Source organism: Lygodium microphyllum, chromosome 1 (assembly GCF_053477565.2).
Source record: "Lygodium microphyllum isolate KBCC chromosome 1, Lygodium_microphyllum_v1.1.10, whole genome shotgun sequence".
Classification (NCBI taxonomy): domain Eukaryota; kingdom Viridiplantae; phylum Streptophyta; class Polypodiopsida; order Schizaeales; family Lygodiaceae; genus Lygodium; species Lygodium microphyllum.
In genome coordinates this window covers 46,609,848-46,625,113 of record NC_141135.1, presented here as the reverse complement: position 1 = coordinate 46,625,113, position 15,266 = coordinate 46,609,848, and the positions used below count along the sequence as shown (strand labels likewise).

Below are 15,266 nucleotides of genomic sequence, written 5' to 3'. Positions count from 1 at the left end.
GACAGCCAGTCAAGAGTGACTAGCCTCCCCCATCATAACACATGACAGACATGTCAGAGCTCCTAATATCCTTGTCTAACTCACACTGAGGCTCACAGGCAGGAGATGACAAGACATGACAAACATGACTGCTAACATTTGGGTTACAAATGGCCTAGTCAATTAATTTTTGGATGGGCAAGGCCAATTTTCTGGGCACGGATTAAGGGTTGAATTAATTAATTCTGAAAATTAATTAAATGGCTGGAAATTGCTGAAAATGGATTAAGAAAGCTGCCACTTGGCAAAACTTTCCCATGCAAGTGAGGGAAAGGCTAAATAAGGCTGAAGGGAGAGGAAAATCTCGTTTTTTCATTTTGGAGCTGTTAGAAAGAGGTGTTGGACTGTTGCTGCCAGCTTATGGGGCCATTTCCCAGCCATTGGAGACCATTTTGGTGATGGAGATTGCATATTCTTGACCTTGGGAAGCTAGCAATTGCTGCTGATGCACTTTCTCCTGAAGATCGCAGTCTCTGATGCTCCTATTGTTGTTGGTGTATCCGTTTGGGGCTGGTACAGCAGGCCGGCAGCTGATTTTGATCAGTTCCTCACGACAAATCTCAGAATTTTCCCTCTCTACAGCATTCTCTCATCTCCTTCAGCCTATGCTCAGCCATTCTCAGCAATTCTTAGCCACTTGGAGGAGATTTCAGCCATTTTTGGTGGGTTGATCTATAAATTCTGCAGTAAACCCTAGTTTACAGTAAAATTTAGGGTTTAGCAGCCACATCAGGATCCGTGCCAAAGATTGAAAGCTCAAGGGACTGAAGTCAGCAGCTGATAATTGAATATTATCAAGGGATTTCAAAAGCCAGCCCATCCCGAATTGATTTGGGGTAGCATTTGGCCAGCCAAGGGTCAAATTGGAGAAGAAGTCCTGGGTGAATCAAGGGGCAAATGACCCAAAAGGCTTGCTGGTCATTTATGACAGCAAGAGCAATTGGTTAGCAGGAGAAGATTGAAGAATCTCGAGTTGTACTCCTTCCAATTGAATGAAAGCTAAAGAAATACCGCAAGGGGCGTCAATTTTGGGACCAACACGATGTCTACTGTCCAAGAATGTTATGGTAAAGTGTGTATTTCATTTTATGTGCATTTATTTGTTGCTGTAATTAAGTACTTAACTGGGTTAAACCACCCTATCCTAGAAGGAAGGCTAGTTTCATGAGGTGAGTGGGTGTGCGTGCATGTGCACATTCCAGTTGTGGTTGTCAAGGAATTTAATGCAATGCAACCATTAAACAGGTGTGAAACTTACCAACTCCTGACCAACCTTAGAAAAGAAGTTGTTCCTAGTTCAATACTATATGGCATAGTTGGCATTCAAAAACTGATGATTGCTTTGCATTGAAAAGTTATTCAAAGACACAATGCAAACTAGACTTATTTAAGCACGGCATCTAGTCTTGCAGATTAACATTATCAAACTTTGATTTTTTGTCGCCAAACTGTAGAAAAGGAAAAAATTGAGACCTGCTCAGGAGTTTCGATTTTATCTCTTCCACTGCATATAATATCAAAACCACCCTAAAACACCAATACAAGAACCTGTTAGTGCTACATTATGCAGAGCATGACTTGCAAACTTCGATTACTTCTGAGAAACTTAAAATTGAAAATAGTTATAAAACAAGAAGTAATCTGGTATGGAAACATCCAAATGATACTGATGGGACTCTGGCATATTGGTCCACAAGCTGATTCTCTTGAGAGTAAACTTCCTTGAATATTTATATGAAATAAAAGCAATGTTCTTTCACAAAACTGGTTCAATTGTGGAATCACCTGATTCCGATACGGATATAGGAACTCCTCAGTAATTTCAACAAACTTGCACTTCATAATTCCAGCTGGACCTCCTTTGAATCCAAGAAGAACACTGCCTTTCACACGATCTTGCAAGTAGTCTACAAAACAGTCATCACTAGTGAGTGTATCATACTCAACACAAGTGCCATCTAAACAACACTATTAGCATCATGTTTTCTAGCTCATATACAGCAAGAGCTGCAACTAGAACATTTCAAGAAACAGTATACTTCATTATCGACCCCCATGGCTTATGTTTGGTGAGTTGACTCCATTAGAGGCTTTCGCTTTTTCTCCAACTCCAGTCGAGTTGTACAAACTTCAGAATGGAAAAAAAACAGCTGAATTTTTACATGCAGAAAATTGGTGAACTTATTGTGGGTGTACTGAACCCTCCTTGCACTAATTTATTGGAAGTAACCAAAGTAGGTAGCTTGGCACCACTTTTTGACATGAGGCTTCCATTCCAAAACAGCTACGACTTTTACACACAGAAAAATAGTGAACTTGCCTTGGACATGATGAAGCCCACTTGTACGTTTGGTTACTGGAAGTAACCAAAGTAGGTAACTTGACACCACTTTCTGACATGAGGAAGCCTCCTTGTACTCATTTACTCAAAATAACCAAGGTTAGTAACTTGGCACCACATTCTTTAACATGCATTTTACTCAAGGAGAGACCGAAAGTGAGGTTTCTGGAATTCCCTATATAGCTCTCAGTAAGTCGGCATGCAGAATGTGCTGTGCACCTAGAAAGGGCAGCTATGAAAACTGCAAGGGCTTTGTGTGTGAAGAGCTTACATTGGATTGGAAAGTCCACTCTTCACTGCATTGCAGTTCTGTGGCTGTGCAGAGTCTGGCCAGATATGACCACTCATCTTTTGCATGATTACAGCCTAATGCATGTGATATAAGCGGAGAATGTTAACAGCCTGGACAAATTACATTGCAACAGCTATACAGTAAATCATGGTTGCAGTTTGCCTGTGTGAGCTTAGTTCAAATCATGGCTCTGTTTGCTGTATTTGTTTACACCTGAAGATCTGCTGTAAACTACACACCACCACAGGAGGTAGGTCGTACAAGTGTGCACTGAGGTCACTTGTGCATGAGTGGGTTTAGGACCCAATACAATGCTAGTTCTTCTCTCTTGGCTTCTCTGCCCTAGTTTGTATGTGCAAACCCCTTTGTGGCACCTCCATGAGTCACATTGTAGGCAGAAGACTCCTTACAGATGCTGGCAACTGTGCAGCAGTTCTGCTTTGCACTGACAGCTTGTTCCACTCAAAATCCAAGCAAGTATCTTGAACCAAGATGAACCAACTTAAGAAATAAGTGAGAACTGAAGATCCTCCATGGCATGACATGTTTCAGTTGAGACAGAGATTATATACACCAGTTTTAAACACGCCTAAGTGGATGGCTACCTTTCAATACTAACATGCATATGCAGGATTTAAAAAGAGCATGTGGGCAGCATGTACTCAGTTGGTAGGTGAAGGAAGTATAGATGGCCTGACATACCAAATGTATAACAGGTACCATACAGCATTAATCAGCCTACAACTGTCACAAAAATAAGCTAGTGACTTCTGGACTCCAGACAGGTAGGTGCTTGTACACAAATGTTCCATAGAACAGGAAAAATTGAATCTCCCTGATACTCAATATGAAAAGAAATAAAGAAACACTGTCTTCAATCTAAAAAGTGTACAATAAGAGTTCAGCTCTTAACTGAACCTTCAGTATTCAAACCTCAATCTTTTTAGTTTAATCATGAAAAAATCAAAGAGTCTACAAACATTTGGAGAGTACTTTCAATGTTCCACTAGTTGACGGCATGATGGTCATATGGTGAGATTCATATAACCATATGACATTTCAACAAAAAGGTTATAAGGAATAAGCTTCATCAATGATATAAGTGTGAGTGTGACATAACGTGCTTAGCCATTAAATAAAGTTTTTGAAGTGACTTGACTTAAGACAGCTTGTTCTGAGAATCAAAGCATCTATTCACTTTTCTCTATGGAACTGTAGGGAAAACATTGGCATACAAATTTTTATTACAGCATCAATTGTATTCTCTCTGTAGAAAAAATTAGCGTAGAAAATTTCAGGTAATCTTCGAAGATTAGACACAAACCAAAAATGCCTGCAATAACATTGTGTCCTCCTGGAGCCTGGCCACCAGAAAGCACCACCCCTATCCTTAGCTTCCGATCTGTGGGCAAGGTTATTGTATCACTTGGAGCCAACTGGGCTGATGGCTGTCCATATAAGCAGGGAAAAAGCTTTTGAATCTCCTCTGCCATCATACACCAAAACAGCAGCATTTACTATTGTGAACAAGCACTAACCGAATCACAGATCTGCTTTAAACATGTCAGCAATCCAGAAAAGTCACCTCATAAACTCTATGCCATATTTGCACATGACAAAACCAAGATGTTAACTCCTTTCCACTGACAAAACCAATTTTTCGAGAGCTACTCTTTGAAGTTTAAAGCCTTAATTTGCATTCACAACATGTTAATCTACTGAACCAAATAGATCAACCAAGGAATAAGTGTCATTACTGATGAATTTGAATAATCCTACAAAACATGCAGCTTCTCAAGGGTTGAAATCTCTAGATTTTTACATTGGAAACATTGCTATGTCTGGTAATACAAGGACTTCACCATCTCTTGCATGAATGCATACATGCATATGTCTGATAATACAAGAAATTTCAACGTCTCTTGCATTCACGCTTGTTTGTATGTATGCTTATCAGTACAAAAGAAAAGCTTTTTATAAGGACTTGTAATCAAAAATGCACATCTAGCATTGCTATACAGATACAAATTGTCTTACAGACGTGAGAAGTTTGGAACAAACACAGCCACAAACCAGGAACTATATATACTTGCAGAGACACCTACTCTAAAACAAAAAGGGGGATCAAGAAGAGGAAGATTCCGACATTTGTGTAAACACATGGCCCACGCAACAACTTCTTTCCTGCTTACACTTTGACCCAGGGCAACATATCTCATACAGCAATAGTGAATATTTAAGATACGAAGAAGCAAAGGGCTCAATACAATCTAAGCAAGGCTTGGCTCCATTGAACATTCCCTTCAGATTTTTGGTGCACCACCAGTCTGAACAATCTTGTCTTCTTTCAAGCTTCAACCTCTTTAAGGGTGAGAAAATACTCAAGGTTGAGGTTAAGATGACAATCAAGAAGCGTTTGGATAAAAACTTGGGATATGTTGTTGTAAGAGTGAAGCAGTGCAGAACCGTATGACCAAGACAAAAGAGTGAACAGAGAGAGGAGAGAGAGAGAGAGAGAGAGAGAAAGACTGTAAAATTCAAAAAATCTGCAGTGAAGAATGCTGTAAAAGGATGCAGATATATACACAAGTGCAGAGAGAATGTCTACGTATGTCTCCACCTTGAAGATCTCACACTCCGTGAACCCCAAGAGCAGTCTCCACAGTCTGCAGCCTGAAAACTAAGAGCACAACTGTGCAAGTGTGGAAACTGGGGCCTATAAATAGCCCAAGAAAAATACATCAAATAATGCAGGTCGGCTGCAGCCGACTGGACAAAAACTGTCCAACCTGCACAGTCTGACTGCAGCACAGCTGTCCAACCTGACATGCGTCACCTGCCCTACCTGTCACCTGCTGACATCAGCTGCCTGCCACATGGACTGCCTGGTACAGCTGCTGGAAACTGCTCAGTGCACCTGCCTATCCAGGGAATGCCAATCTCTAACAATTGTAGGGGGGAACTCCTCACTCTTTGATTCTAGCATTGGCCTAGCTTGATGTGTTCACATTAAGGGATGTGGTTTGGTGGTATGAATGTGGGTGAGAAATGTCAAATGCTTTTGCAAGTTGATCCCCAAGGGGTCTAAGATGCGGTTTGTCAACTAAGACCACCCTAAGGGCTCTCCTCAAACCTCCTCGGCCCTAGTGCACTGTGTACGCGGTGTGTCTCTCCTCTTTACCTCTCCACACCTAGCACAAGCTACTAGAAGCCTGCCTTAGCAACTGTTGCACCAAAAAAATGCATTATATACTGATTAGCTCTTTATTACAGCCCCAAAACATGCTTATTACCAAAAGATTATCCATTCATTAATCTTCTTGTTCATAGCCCTACTACGTTCTTTTATGGGTCCGTAATGACATACTATTGTGTTTGTATTCTATGTTCAAGTATTTCTTTACATGGTATCAAAGGCTAAATCTGGGTACTCTCTAGAGAAACATAGGCCCTTAATCAAAAAGCTCGACATAGACAAGAACTACTAGAGGGAAGGTGACTTCGAACACTCCATTGCTTCAATCTCCAAAATGTCCTATGCCAAGAACCAAGCAAGAATGGACTTCACGACTTGCTCAACGAGGTTCCCACACTTGAGGAGAGACATCTGACTATCACAAAGTCTACAAACCCTATGAGATTTCACAAGCTAAATACGATTTGATGAGAAGACCAACAGCACCTGAAAGGTAGCAATGCTTATTCACCCTTAGATTCTACACACTAGCCTAATGATTTTGCAAGGAGGACAGAACCTCCATATGGGGTTGACCATCCTAACCTTTATTTGCTTCTCCTCCTTTCACTATGGTATCAGGTACACAAGTATGTACTTTTGTTCCCATTCCTTGTATTTCTACTTCCATGCAAGATGGTAATATTCAAGAAGAAGATACTCTTCAATCTATTCATAACAATCTAAGTCTTAAAGAGGACAAATACTTTTATGTGAAAAAGAGGTGTGTATACAAAAAACCTAAATTTTCCTTCAAAATAAAGTTCCTAAAGTTGGTGCATTATCATTTCAAACATCATTATCTAATTTTCAAGTTCCTAAAAATGAATTTCCATTCCTTCCACATCACACTCACCATTCCACCTATCCAACCACACAACACATCGAGGGGATCTTCAAAAATTGGCACATCCTATCCCTTTAAGTCCTTTGCTTTTGCACAACCAAGTGGTGGAGGTCCATTGCTAGTGGGTGTTTAACCCAAAACCAACCATCAATTGGGACAATATGCAAGAATATCCCAACCACGTCTCAAGCCACACTCTATTCTCATATCTCCCAAGTGACCACACACTTTGCTAATACATCAATACCTAGTGGGCCAACCTACACCTTTTCTGCATGTGAACCATCCACAAGTCAAACACCTCCTTTGGAACACACATCTAGAGTCACCATGCTAGGCACATCAATGCTCCATGTAGCAACTAGTTATCCCCATTTTTATCATATGCCATCCACCTATCCTCCTCCTCAAGCCATCCATGAATTTGTTTAGTCAAGTATGTGTTTACAAATAAGACTCATTTCAACGCGTATAGCTTTACCACTTGGTCAAATTTGATACAGCATGTCCTAGATTCCCAAGGTTTATAGGTCAAATTTGATACAGCATGTCCTAGATTCCCAAGGTTTATAAAAACTTGTTCAAGGGCAAGAACCTCAACTTGACCCCCGCTAATTCTCATATAAGGTAGTTTGCTCTTGGAAGAGCAAAAAAGCCATGGCTATAGTCAAATTTCACTCTCAACTCCAACACTTTGACCTTGCATCTATGCATTAGGCACATCTAGTCATCTTCTATACAGCTCACAATTGTACTTGGCATATCACTCTTAATCATGAGTTCCAAGAATTCAAAATCACTAAGAGAGATGATTTGACTGTTAAGTTGGCTAAGTATCAGCAACTGCTCACTAAATTCACCACCACTAGCTTATCGAAGTCAACTGATGATCAAGTCACTTTGTTCATGAATAAATTGTTACAAAGATCTCACATTTTATCCAACGAGTCGTCTCATAGCCCCAACTACCCACCTCTAAGTTTTTGAGTGTCAATTACCATGCTATGCTCGCTATTCGATCAATTTCATAAGAAACTTCAATATTCAAAGGGGGCCTTGACTTCCCAAAAAGTGAAGCAAGATGGTGAAAGAACACCACCAAGATTGAGTCAAGTAGTAAGGAGCAAAGTAACTCCTCTCCAAGATTAAAAACAAGTTGGCAAATTGTTCCAAAAAAGAATAGGTATTGTCAGTGTTGCTAAAAGGTTGGCCATTTTGAAATTTGACGATGAATATCATGCCAAGGGCAATCTGCAAGACTCCACCCTCTTCCCCACCCAAGAACTCAAGCACATCAAACAAGTACGCTAGTCACATGATTTTGACTGAATTGTCCGCCCCACTATACCCAAGGGGTTATTTGATTGCTCTACTAATGCCACTATTTTGGACTTTGGTCCTCAAGCACTCCTATCTCCCTTAAGGATAGACTTGATGAGTCCCCTTCTTGTTCTAATTTACCCTCTACACTGAGTGCACAACCAAAAGCAATTGAGTCCACTTCCCATAGAGATCCTCCAATTCAACGAATTGTGGAGCCTTTCTCCAATTCAGATGTTAGTCATACTAACCACATGACTATCACTCCTCCCACCCACACATTTATTGATTCTTACAAGGCACGCTCTAGCCTAGCTTCTCTCTTCCACTCCACATTCCTACTCTTTTACTTTCCTAACTCTTTAGCATACCTACCTTTAGGTAGTGGAAATCCCTTCATAATCCAACACACTATACTCACAAGCACTTTTCATTATAGATTAGGTATGTATATTTTATGGATTTATGTGGTATCTTTTGCTCCTAACTTGTCTTTTCAAGTTGGTACTAACCCCTACAAGACCTACCAATTGATTGAAGTGAAGACTTCAATTGTTCGCCATTCATTATCTTAGTTGCCCCATCAAGGCCAAGTTCTTGCCTTGCCTAAGGCAACCTTGGACACCAATCATTTCATATGTCTTCAATTAGACATGCAACTCACTCTTCTTCTTTTGGTGCTCCTTTCTCCAATCAACATCGACAACTTGGAGCAAGAGGAGGTGCTTACTTCTCTTTCCACCATCTGTAAATGCAAGGGGCTGATCTTTCCTTGGTGTTTACAAGCTCTTGGAAACTTTTTCACTTCAAAGACATTATTTTTTGCACCATTCTATCATTATTTACATCATCAAAATGATTGTGAATGTAAAAGGATGCTTGGGCAAGTGAACAATTCCCTTACAAGGGACCGTCCAAGTGGTGTCGTTACGTAGCATTGCTTGAGCATGATTTATTTCATTGCCCTTTGCATTACCCTACATTGGCATTTTGTTAATGTAAAGATGTATCTATGTATAATATTTTGGTTAGAGTAGTTAACTCTAAATCCAACATATTCATAGCAGCTCACATGACAATCTCCCTGGGCAATTTCTATGGCAGCCCTACACACAAAACCCCCATACTTTTCTTCTTCACTGACATCCATGGGTAGTCAAAATAGCTTGTCTATTTTGTGGCGCATTGGATCCAACCATCCCTTTTATTTCCCCCAAGGTCACAAATACTTAGTACAATTCTATCAAAAACAAAACCCAAAAGAAAAAAAAGTCAAAGTGGTTGCATCACCTTTGCAAGTCCTCATAGGCTACTAGGCAACCAACGAGCACCCTTTGTCCGATACCTTAGCCTCTCTAGGGTGACCCTTGGGCACCATCACCTCTAAGTCTTGGTAGGTCCTTGGCCAATCGATGTGCCCCCTCGGCCTGATGTCTCGGCCACTTTGGGGTAGGACACCTTGGGATGATTATGGGCTAAGCTAAGCTTTGCAATTCCTTCTTGGTTCCAATTTTGGGCCGGACAGGGCATGTTGAGCTTTTTAAAATGCACTATATAACAATGAGCAGAAAATTATCGTGCCTCACTTATTTATTTGCTTATTACAAATACACATATCCTACTAGGGCCAAAAAAATTTATCCTGATCAGAAACAAATGATGGCATAGAAGGGTTATTGTACCTACATCGGTTTAGTATGCCTTGTTTAGACAAGGACAGCCAGAGTGTCTTGCGAAAATGTCTTTAAGGCTGATCATAAGAAATACACTTAACACATATATTCATCTAATAATGAATCAATAGAGTAGAGTCAAAACTTAAAAACTTACAATGATCATGATTTACATAAATCCAAATTAGATGCCGAACTCATAGACTACTCACGTAAAAATCAGGTGCATACCAGGGTTTCCAGCTGCAGTAGATGGAGGCCCATGGATGATTTTGAAGGGTCCTTGTAGAACAGATGGTAAGGGTGGCTTATGATCCAATCGATTAGCTTGTACTACACTGTAGGCAGAAATATCTTTGCCTGCAGATGATTTGACCCCATTGAGCAAGCCATTTGCTGATGAACCATTTGCCTCAATGCCAGTCATTTTGAAACCTGAGGACTTATTGAGCCTTCAACAGAAACAAACACCTACATAAAGCAGAATAGAAGTAGCTTCAATATCAGAGGGATCTTGGGCTATAGAAATCACACAATAACAGAATGACAGCAGAGATGAGATCCTGCAAAAATAGGGGTAGATTCTGCAAATGGCACTATCAGCTGGGCAAGAGATGGAATAATCCTTAATGCAGAAGAAAATTAAAAAGTGGTAAAACTGTAAACTATTGGCATTGCGAACCCTCCTGTACATGCAATGGGATTAAGGAACTCATGAACATGCTTAAAAGGGTGACCTTGATGACCTCGTAGCCCACTGGGAGCATGCAGAGACGCTTGCAAACGCAGGGAGACAAGACCTTGGCTCTTGCACAGATGCAGCTACCATAGACTGCCTTACAAATAAACCTGAGTATTGCGTTACAAATAAAGCTGAGTATAATCAAAATGACTCCTCGTGAAATGGACTTAAATCTCTACGTCTACCGAGACCGCATTAAGGGCTCATCCCCAAGGAAAAAACGATGCAGAACGGATGCCATTCACAACCAGAATTTTCCTCAGTAAGGAACAGATCACAGCTCAACGTAAGGATTGCTGACAAAGATGAAGCGTGCAGTACATTCGAGCAGCTGAAAGAAAGCAGAGGATCTGTTGCCTCTTCCTTAATCTCATCCTTTCCTAATTGCGAGCTAAATCCAACTCCGAAAAAGCCCTAAATCCGAGGCATACCGAGTGATCATGCAAATCTGCAGTTAAGGCCACCTCGTCACTGGCTCAAATAAACACAGGTTACCGGAACCATGAATTCTCCGCTATTACAAGTGCGATTCAAGCCATTGTTAAGCTGCAGGTAGACAGGTAGATAAGTGAAGCTTACCTGCGGTAGGTCACAGGTGCGAAAGCCCGACGGACCACGGGCTGCTGACGACTACAACAAACAAAAACAAGCAGCTTCTCCGTCGTTTGGTATTGACATTGACGAGGAGGCCTACATGAAATCAAATGAAATGAAGTGACATGAGACTTGCCCATGCCATTATGTTAATTGCTCCATAAGCAATGAAGTGACATGAAACTTATCCTTGTTTAAATATCCCATTGCTGAGGGTATATCCCATTGAATAAAAGCCTGAAAGTATATCCCATTGCTTAAAAGCATGTAGCGTATGTGAACTCTTTAACGTGACCGGGTCCTAAAAAGTAACAATTTCCCATTGCATACGCGTGTCAAGAAGGTGACTGAGAGGTGTCACTTAATGGCTAGTGGAGAAGAAAAGCTGCATTCCCATTGGCTCTATCAAAGGTTTAGACCCCTCCATATCTGGCCCATCTCAATAAATATTTCAAGGCTCTTCTCTATCATGCCTTAGACAGGTGTTTGGCATGACGTGTTTCCTCAATTTTGATTCGATAACTTACGCAAGCACATTTTTTTGTTGAGAGGGTGTGTGCACACCGGCTAAGTGTAAGAAATCTACATCTAAGCTTGCATGGATGAAGAGCACCCAATCTCTCAGTAGGTGGCAATCTATTGGTCCCTCTACCCTAATTGATGACATTATCAAAAGGGCCTTCCTAAGTGTTGTGTTGCACACTTGCAAAAACAAGAAAGATTATGGCCCTTAAGAGGCTAGAAAGTATTAAAGAGAGTGGGAGCCAACTACTAGCAATGGGTGTTTATAAGTGGGGGAAGGCACTACAAGCAACATGGCTTGAAGAAATAAAAGGAAGGCTTTTGACTAAATTCTAGTCACTTTGGTGGGCAATAGGGATTGTGTACATCTAACTACATAGTTTAACTACAAAAGTAACAAAAGCTATTATATTTTCAATCTATCACCAACAGCCATCTAAGAATGTGATTAGTTAGCACTATTAACATTGCTTTAGCATGGACTTGTGGCAAGCATTAGTGGGGTGCTAGAAAGGGGGAAAAAACCCTTTGTGCTTAATGTTACCTTGGCTAGATGATAGTGGTGTCAACCTACCCCATGCCTCCTACTAGCACCCATCTCAACCTAGCTCTAAGCCAAAGGTGGGAACCATATGGTTTGTGAACTCTATTTTAGGAACTGAGAGAGAAATATCCATGTTGTCCATTGCTTCTTGTTTGTACTATACACAAGTCTCCCAAAGATTATCCCAAAGATTATCCCAATTACAGTTACTCAATTAAGAAGCTAATATCATTCTCTCATGATGACTAGGCATGATATGATGTACATCGATAAAGCCATTACAAGATAGCCAAGATTGTTTATGTATGATCATGGAGCATATGTTGATGGGTAATTACATGGAAATAAACTAGAGTCAATTGGATCCACAAGTTGTGGCTTTACACCAGTGTAGGTTGAAACACAAATGCTATTTTTTGCTCAACTTAGCTAATTCCTTAGCCCATTTTACTCTCTCTCTCTCTCTCTCTCTCTCTCTCTCTCTCTCTCTCTCTCTCTCTCTCTCTCTCTCTCTCTCTCTCTCTCTCTCTCTCTCTCTCTCTCTCTCTCTCTCTCTCTCTCTCTCTCTCTCTCTCTCTCTCTCTCTCTCTCCCTCCCTCTCTCTCTCTCTCTCTCTCTCTCAAACATTTGCATTTTACTCCAAAAATAAATACATTTTTTTGCATCTAAAGCTTGAGGAAACTAAAAGTCAAAGGAATACTACATCATTAAGACATTTTCATTCTACTATAAACATAGCATGTTTTTACCATTAAAGCCTTGCAATTTTTCGATTTGCAAGTATGTTCTTTTCCACATTTTTGTGATGATTATCATTGCAAAAGTAGTTATGAGTGATATAATAGTGTACCTAGATTTGAGCTCAATTAGTTTTTCTAACCTAACTTTTGTCCACTATATGTAGATACTTCTTGGGTGGACTATGCCAATTAATTTGGGATCACAAGGTCTTGTGTCCTTGAGGCTTATTCAAAGGATCAATTAGAATCCATCTTATCATGCACTAATAATCATTAGGCCTCTCAATACATAGACTGGACTCAAATATCTATATCTTATCCTTCATGTTGAAATAAACATTGATGCATCGATGAACATGAAAGCATGCATGTTCATAAATTACATTTCTTAGTAATACTTTTTTGTGTTATAAATCCCAAAGGGCTTGCATAAAGTTAATGCATATATAACAAGTGAGATTCAAAAAAATACCACACGAGCGCATAAGCACACAAACATGCATGCACATACACGCTTGGGTAGCTATTTATGGGATCTCATGGTGAAGCTTTGATGACATTAAGGTCTTGCATAAAGTTAATGCACATATGAGAATCTAACAAGTGAGATTCAAAAAAATACCACACATGAGTGCATGAGCACACAAACACGCATGCACATATACCCTTGGGTAGGTCTTTATGGGATCTCGTGGTGAAGCTCTGATGACATTATTATTGTAATATATGTGAAGCCATTCTCAATTGAGATGCTATATTATATTTTAGGCATTGCTTACACAACATTCATGGATGCTTTTTAATAAAAGATATTATTGGTACTCTATTCGCATCATGTTGTCACTTTAATGCTTCAATTAAATTAATCACACACACATACACACACGCACGCACGCATGCCCACGCACACACGCACACACGCATGCACGCACACACGCACGCACACATGCACACACACACGCACGCGCACATGCACACACGCACACACGCACACACGCGCACATGCACACACACACACGCACACACACGCACGCGCACACACACACACACACACACACACACAACATTGGTTTTATGCGCACCAAAAGATATGGCAAGTATATTATTTAATGAAATGACCGCACTAATCATAGTGCCAAACGTAAGGAGTAAATGCACATTTTGTCCTACACAACTTCTTCAACATTTTCAAGATTTAATAGTGGGGTATTGAGTGGATGTCACAAGTCAATTATTGGTAACATGTTCTAGAAGATATTCCCAACACAAAGAGATCTCAAAGTAATTAGCTCAACCCAAAGTAATAATCTCAACCCATTGAAAGATCGATTAGTGACAATGGAACAATGAAAGATATGACACACAACATGTAAATGGGAACATGAATCCACTAGGATTGTTTTTTGTAATGTGCTTCATACTAAGATAAAGGTAAATAATAACAACATCCACAGGATGTAGTGAGGCTCGAGCCTTAGCTTCCAGCTTCTTAGAAAAAGAGCTTAAAGATCCAATTCTTTGCTTTTAAAGGACCCAAAGCTAAAAGTATCTCCTATCTAATTTGGCTAAGGAAACTATTAGGCTTCAACAGATAACGATTTTTAAAAATTATATAATTTCTTCTAAACCATATGAACCTTAGAATAATCCCACATAGTAGATTAATAAGTCACCAAGTGTTGTCATCCATTTTAGCTATTCTCCAAAGAAGGTAGCGCCAAAGGTTATCTTGCAAATTGGCCACATTGATCCGTCTTCTCACAATCTTCCACACTGGAAATACATGAATGCAATCCCAAAATAAATGTTTCTCAGATTCCTTGACTCGATCGCTGAATGGGTAGCACAAAGGAGAGATTCCAAATCTCTCCTTTGTGCTAGATAGTCTAGCACACAGAGGAAGCTTCTTAAGAGCAATTTGCCATTTGAGAACTTTGAGTTTGAAGGGCTAATGTTGCCTTCTAAAGTCTGTTGTGCCTTTCTTCCAAGCATTTTTTCCATGGGAATTTCTTTTCTCCATTTATCATGGATGTTCATTAACATAGCAGGGGAAGGGACTTAATAGTCATACAATGATCTGCAATGCCAAAGTTGTTTGCCTATTGGACTAGCCAATTCATTCAAAATAGAGTTCTCCTTCTTCTTAAGGGAGGTGAGTCATATTTCTTTCTTCTTAGACAAATTTGTTGAGAACTAGTTTGCTTCTTCTTAATCTAGGCCATACTTGTTAACCAACTGGTCAAGTTGGAGCCATTCGGAGTCATGAGCATCCCAAATATCATCCTAAGCAATCATCCCCTTCTTATGTAAGTACTTAAAGAGCTTAGGACAGTTGTGAATTAGGGCCAACTCTGGATCAAGGCATACAAAGAGAGCC

General features: G+C 40.1%; 1 protein-coding gene across 3 annotated transcripts in view; it reads right to left on the bottom strand.

The window, feature by feature from the left end:
* LOC148041070 (pyrophosphate--fructose 6-phosphate 1-phosphotransferase subunit beta-like) overlaps window positions 1–11,222 on the bottom strand; it is a 60,646-nt gene extending 49,424 nt beyond the window's left edge. The window contains exons 1-5 of one of the 3 annotated variants that reach the window (XM_087676523.1): window positions 11,069–11,222; window positions 9,979–10,218; window positions 3,997–4,158; window positions 1,825–1,946; window positions 1,513–1,566 (exon numbers count right to left, since the gene is read on the bottom strand). In XM_087676523.1, coding sequence (XP_087532649.1) covers window positions 1,513–1,566; window positions 1,825–1,946; window positions 3,997–4,158; window positions 9,979–10,174 — 534 coding nt within the window. In that variant the 5' untranslated portion in view covers window positions 10,175–10,218; window positions 11,069–11,222. The other 2 variants (XM_087676531.1, XM_087676539.1) reach the window with 2 other exon arrangements.
* Between the last annotated feature and the right edge of the window lie 4,044 nt (window positions 11,223–15,266).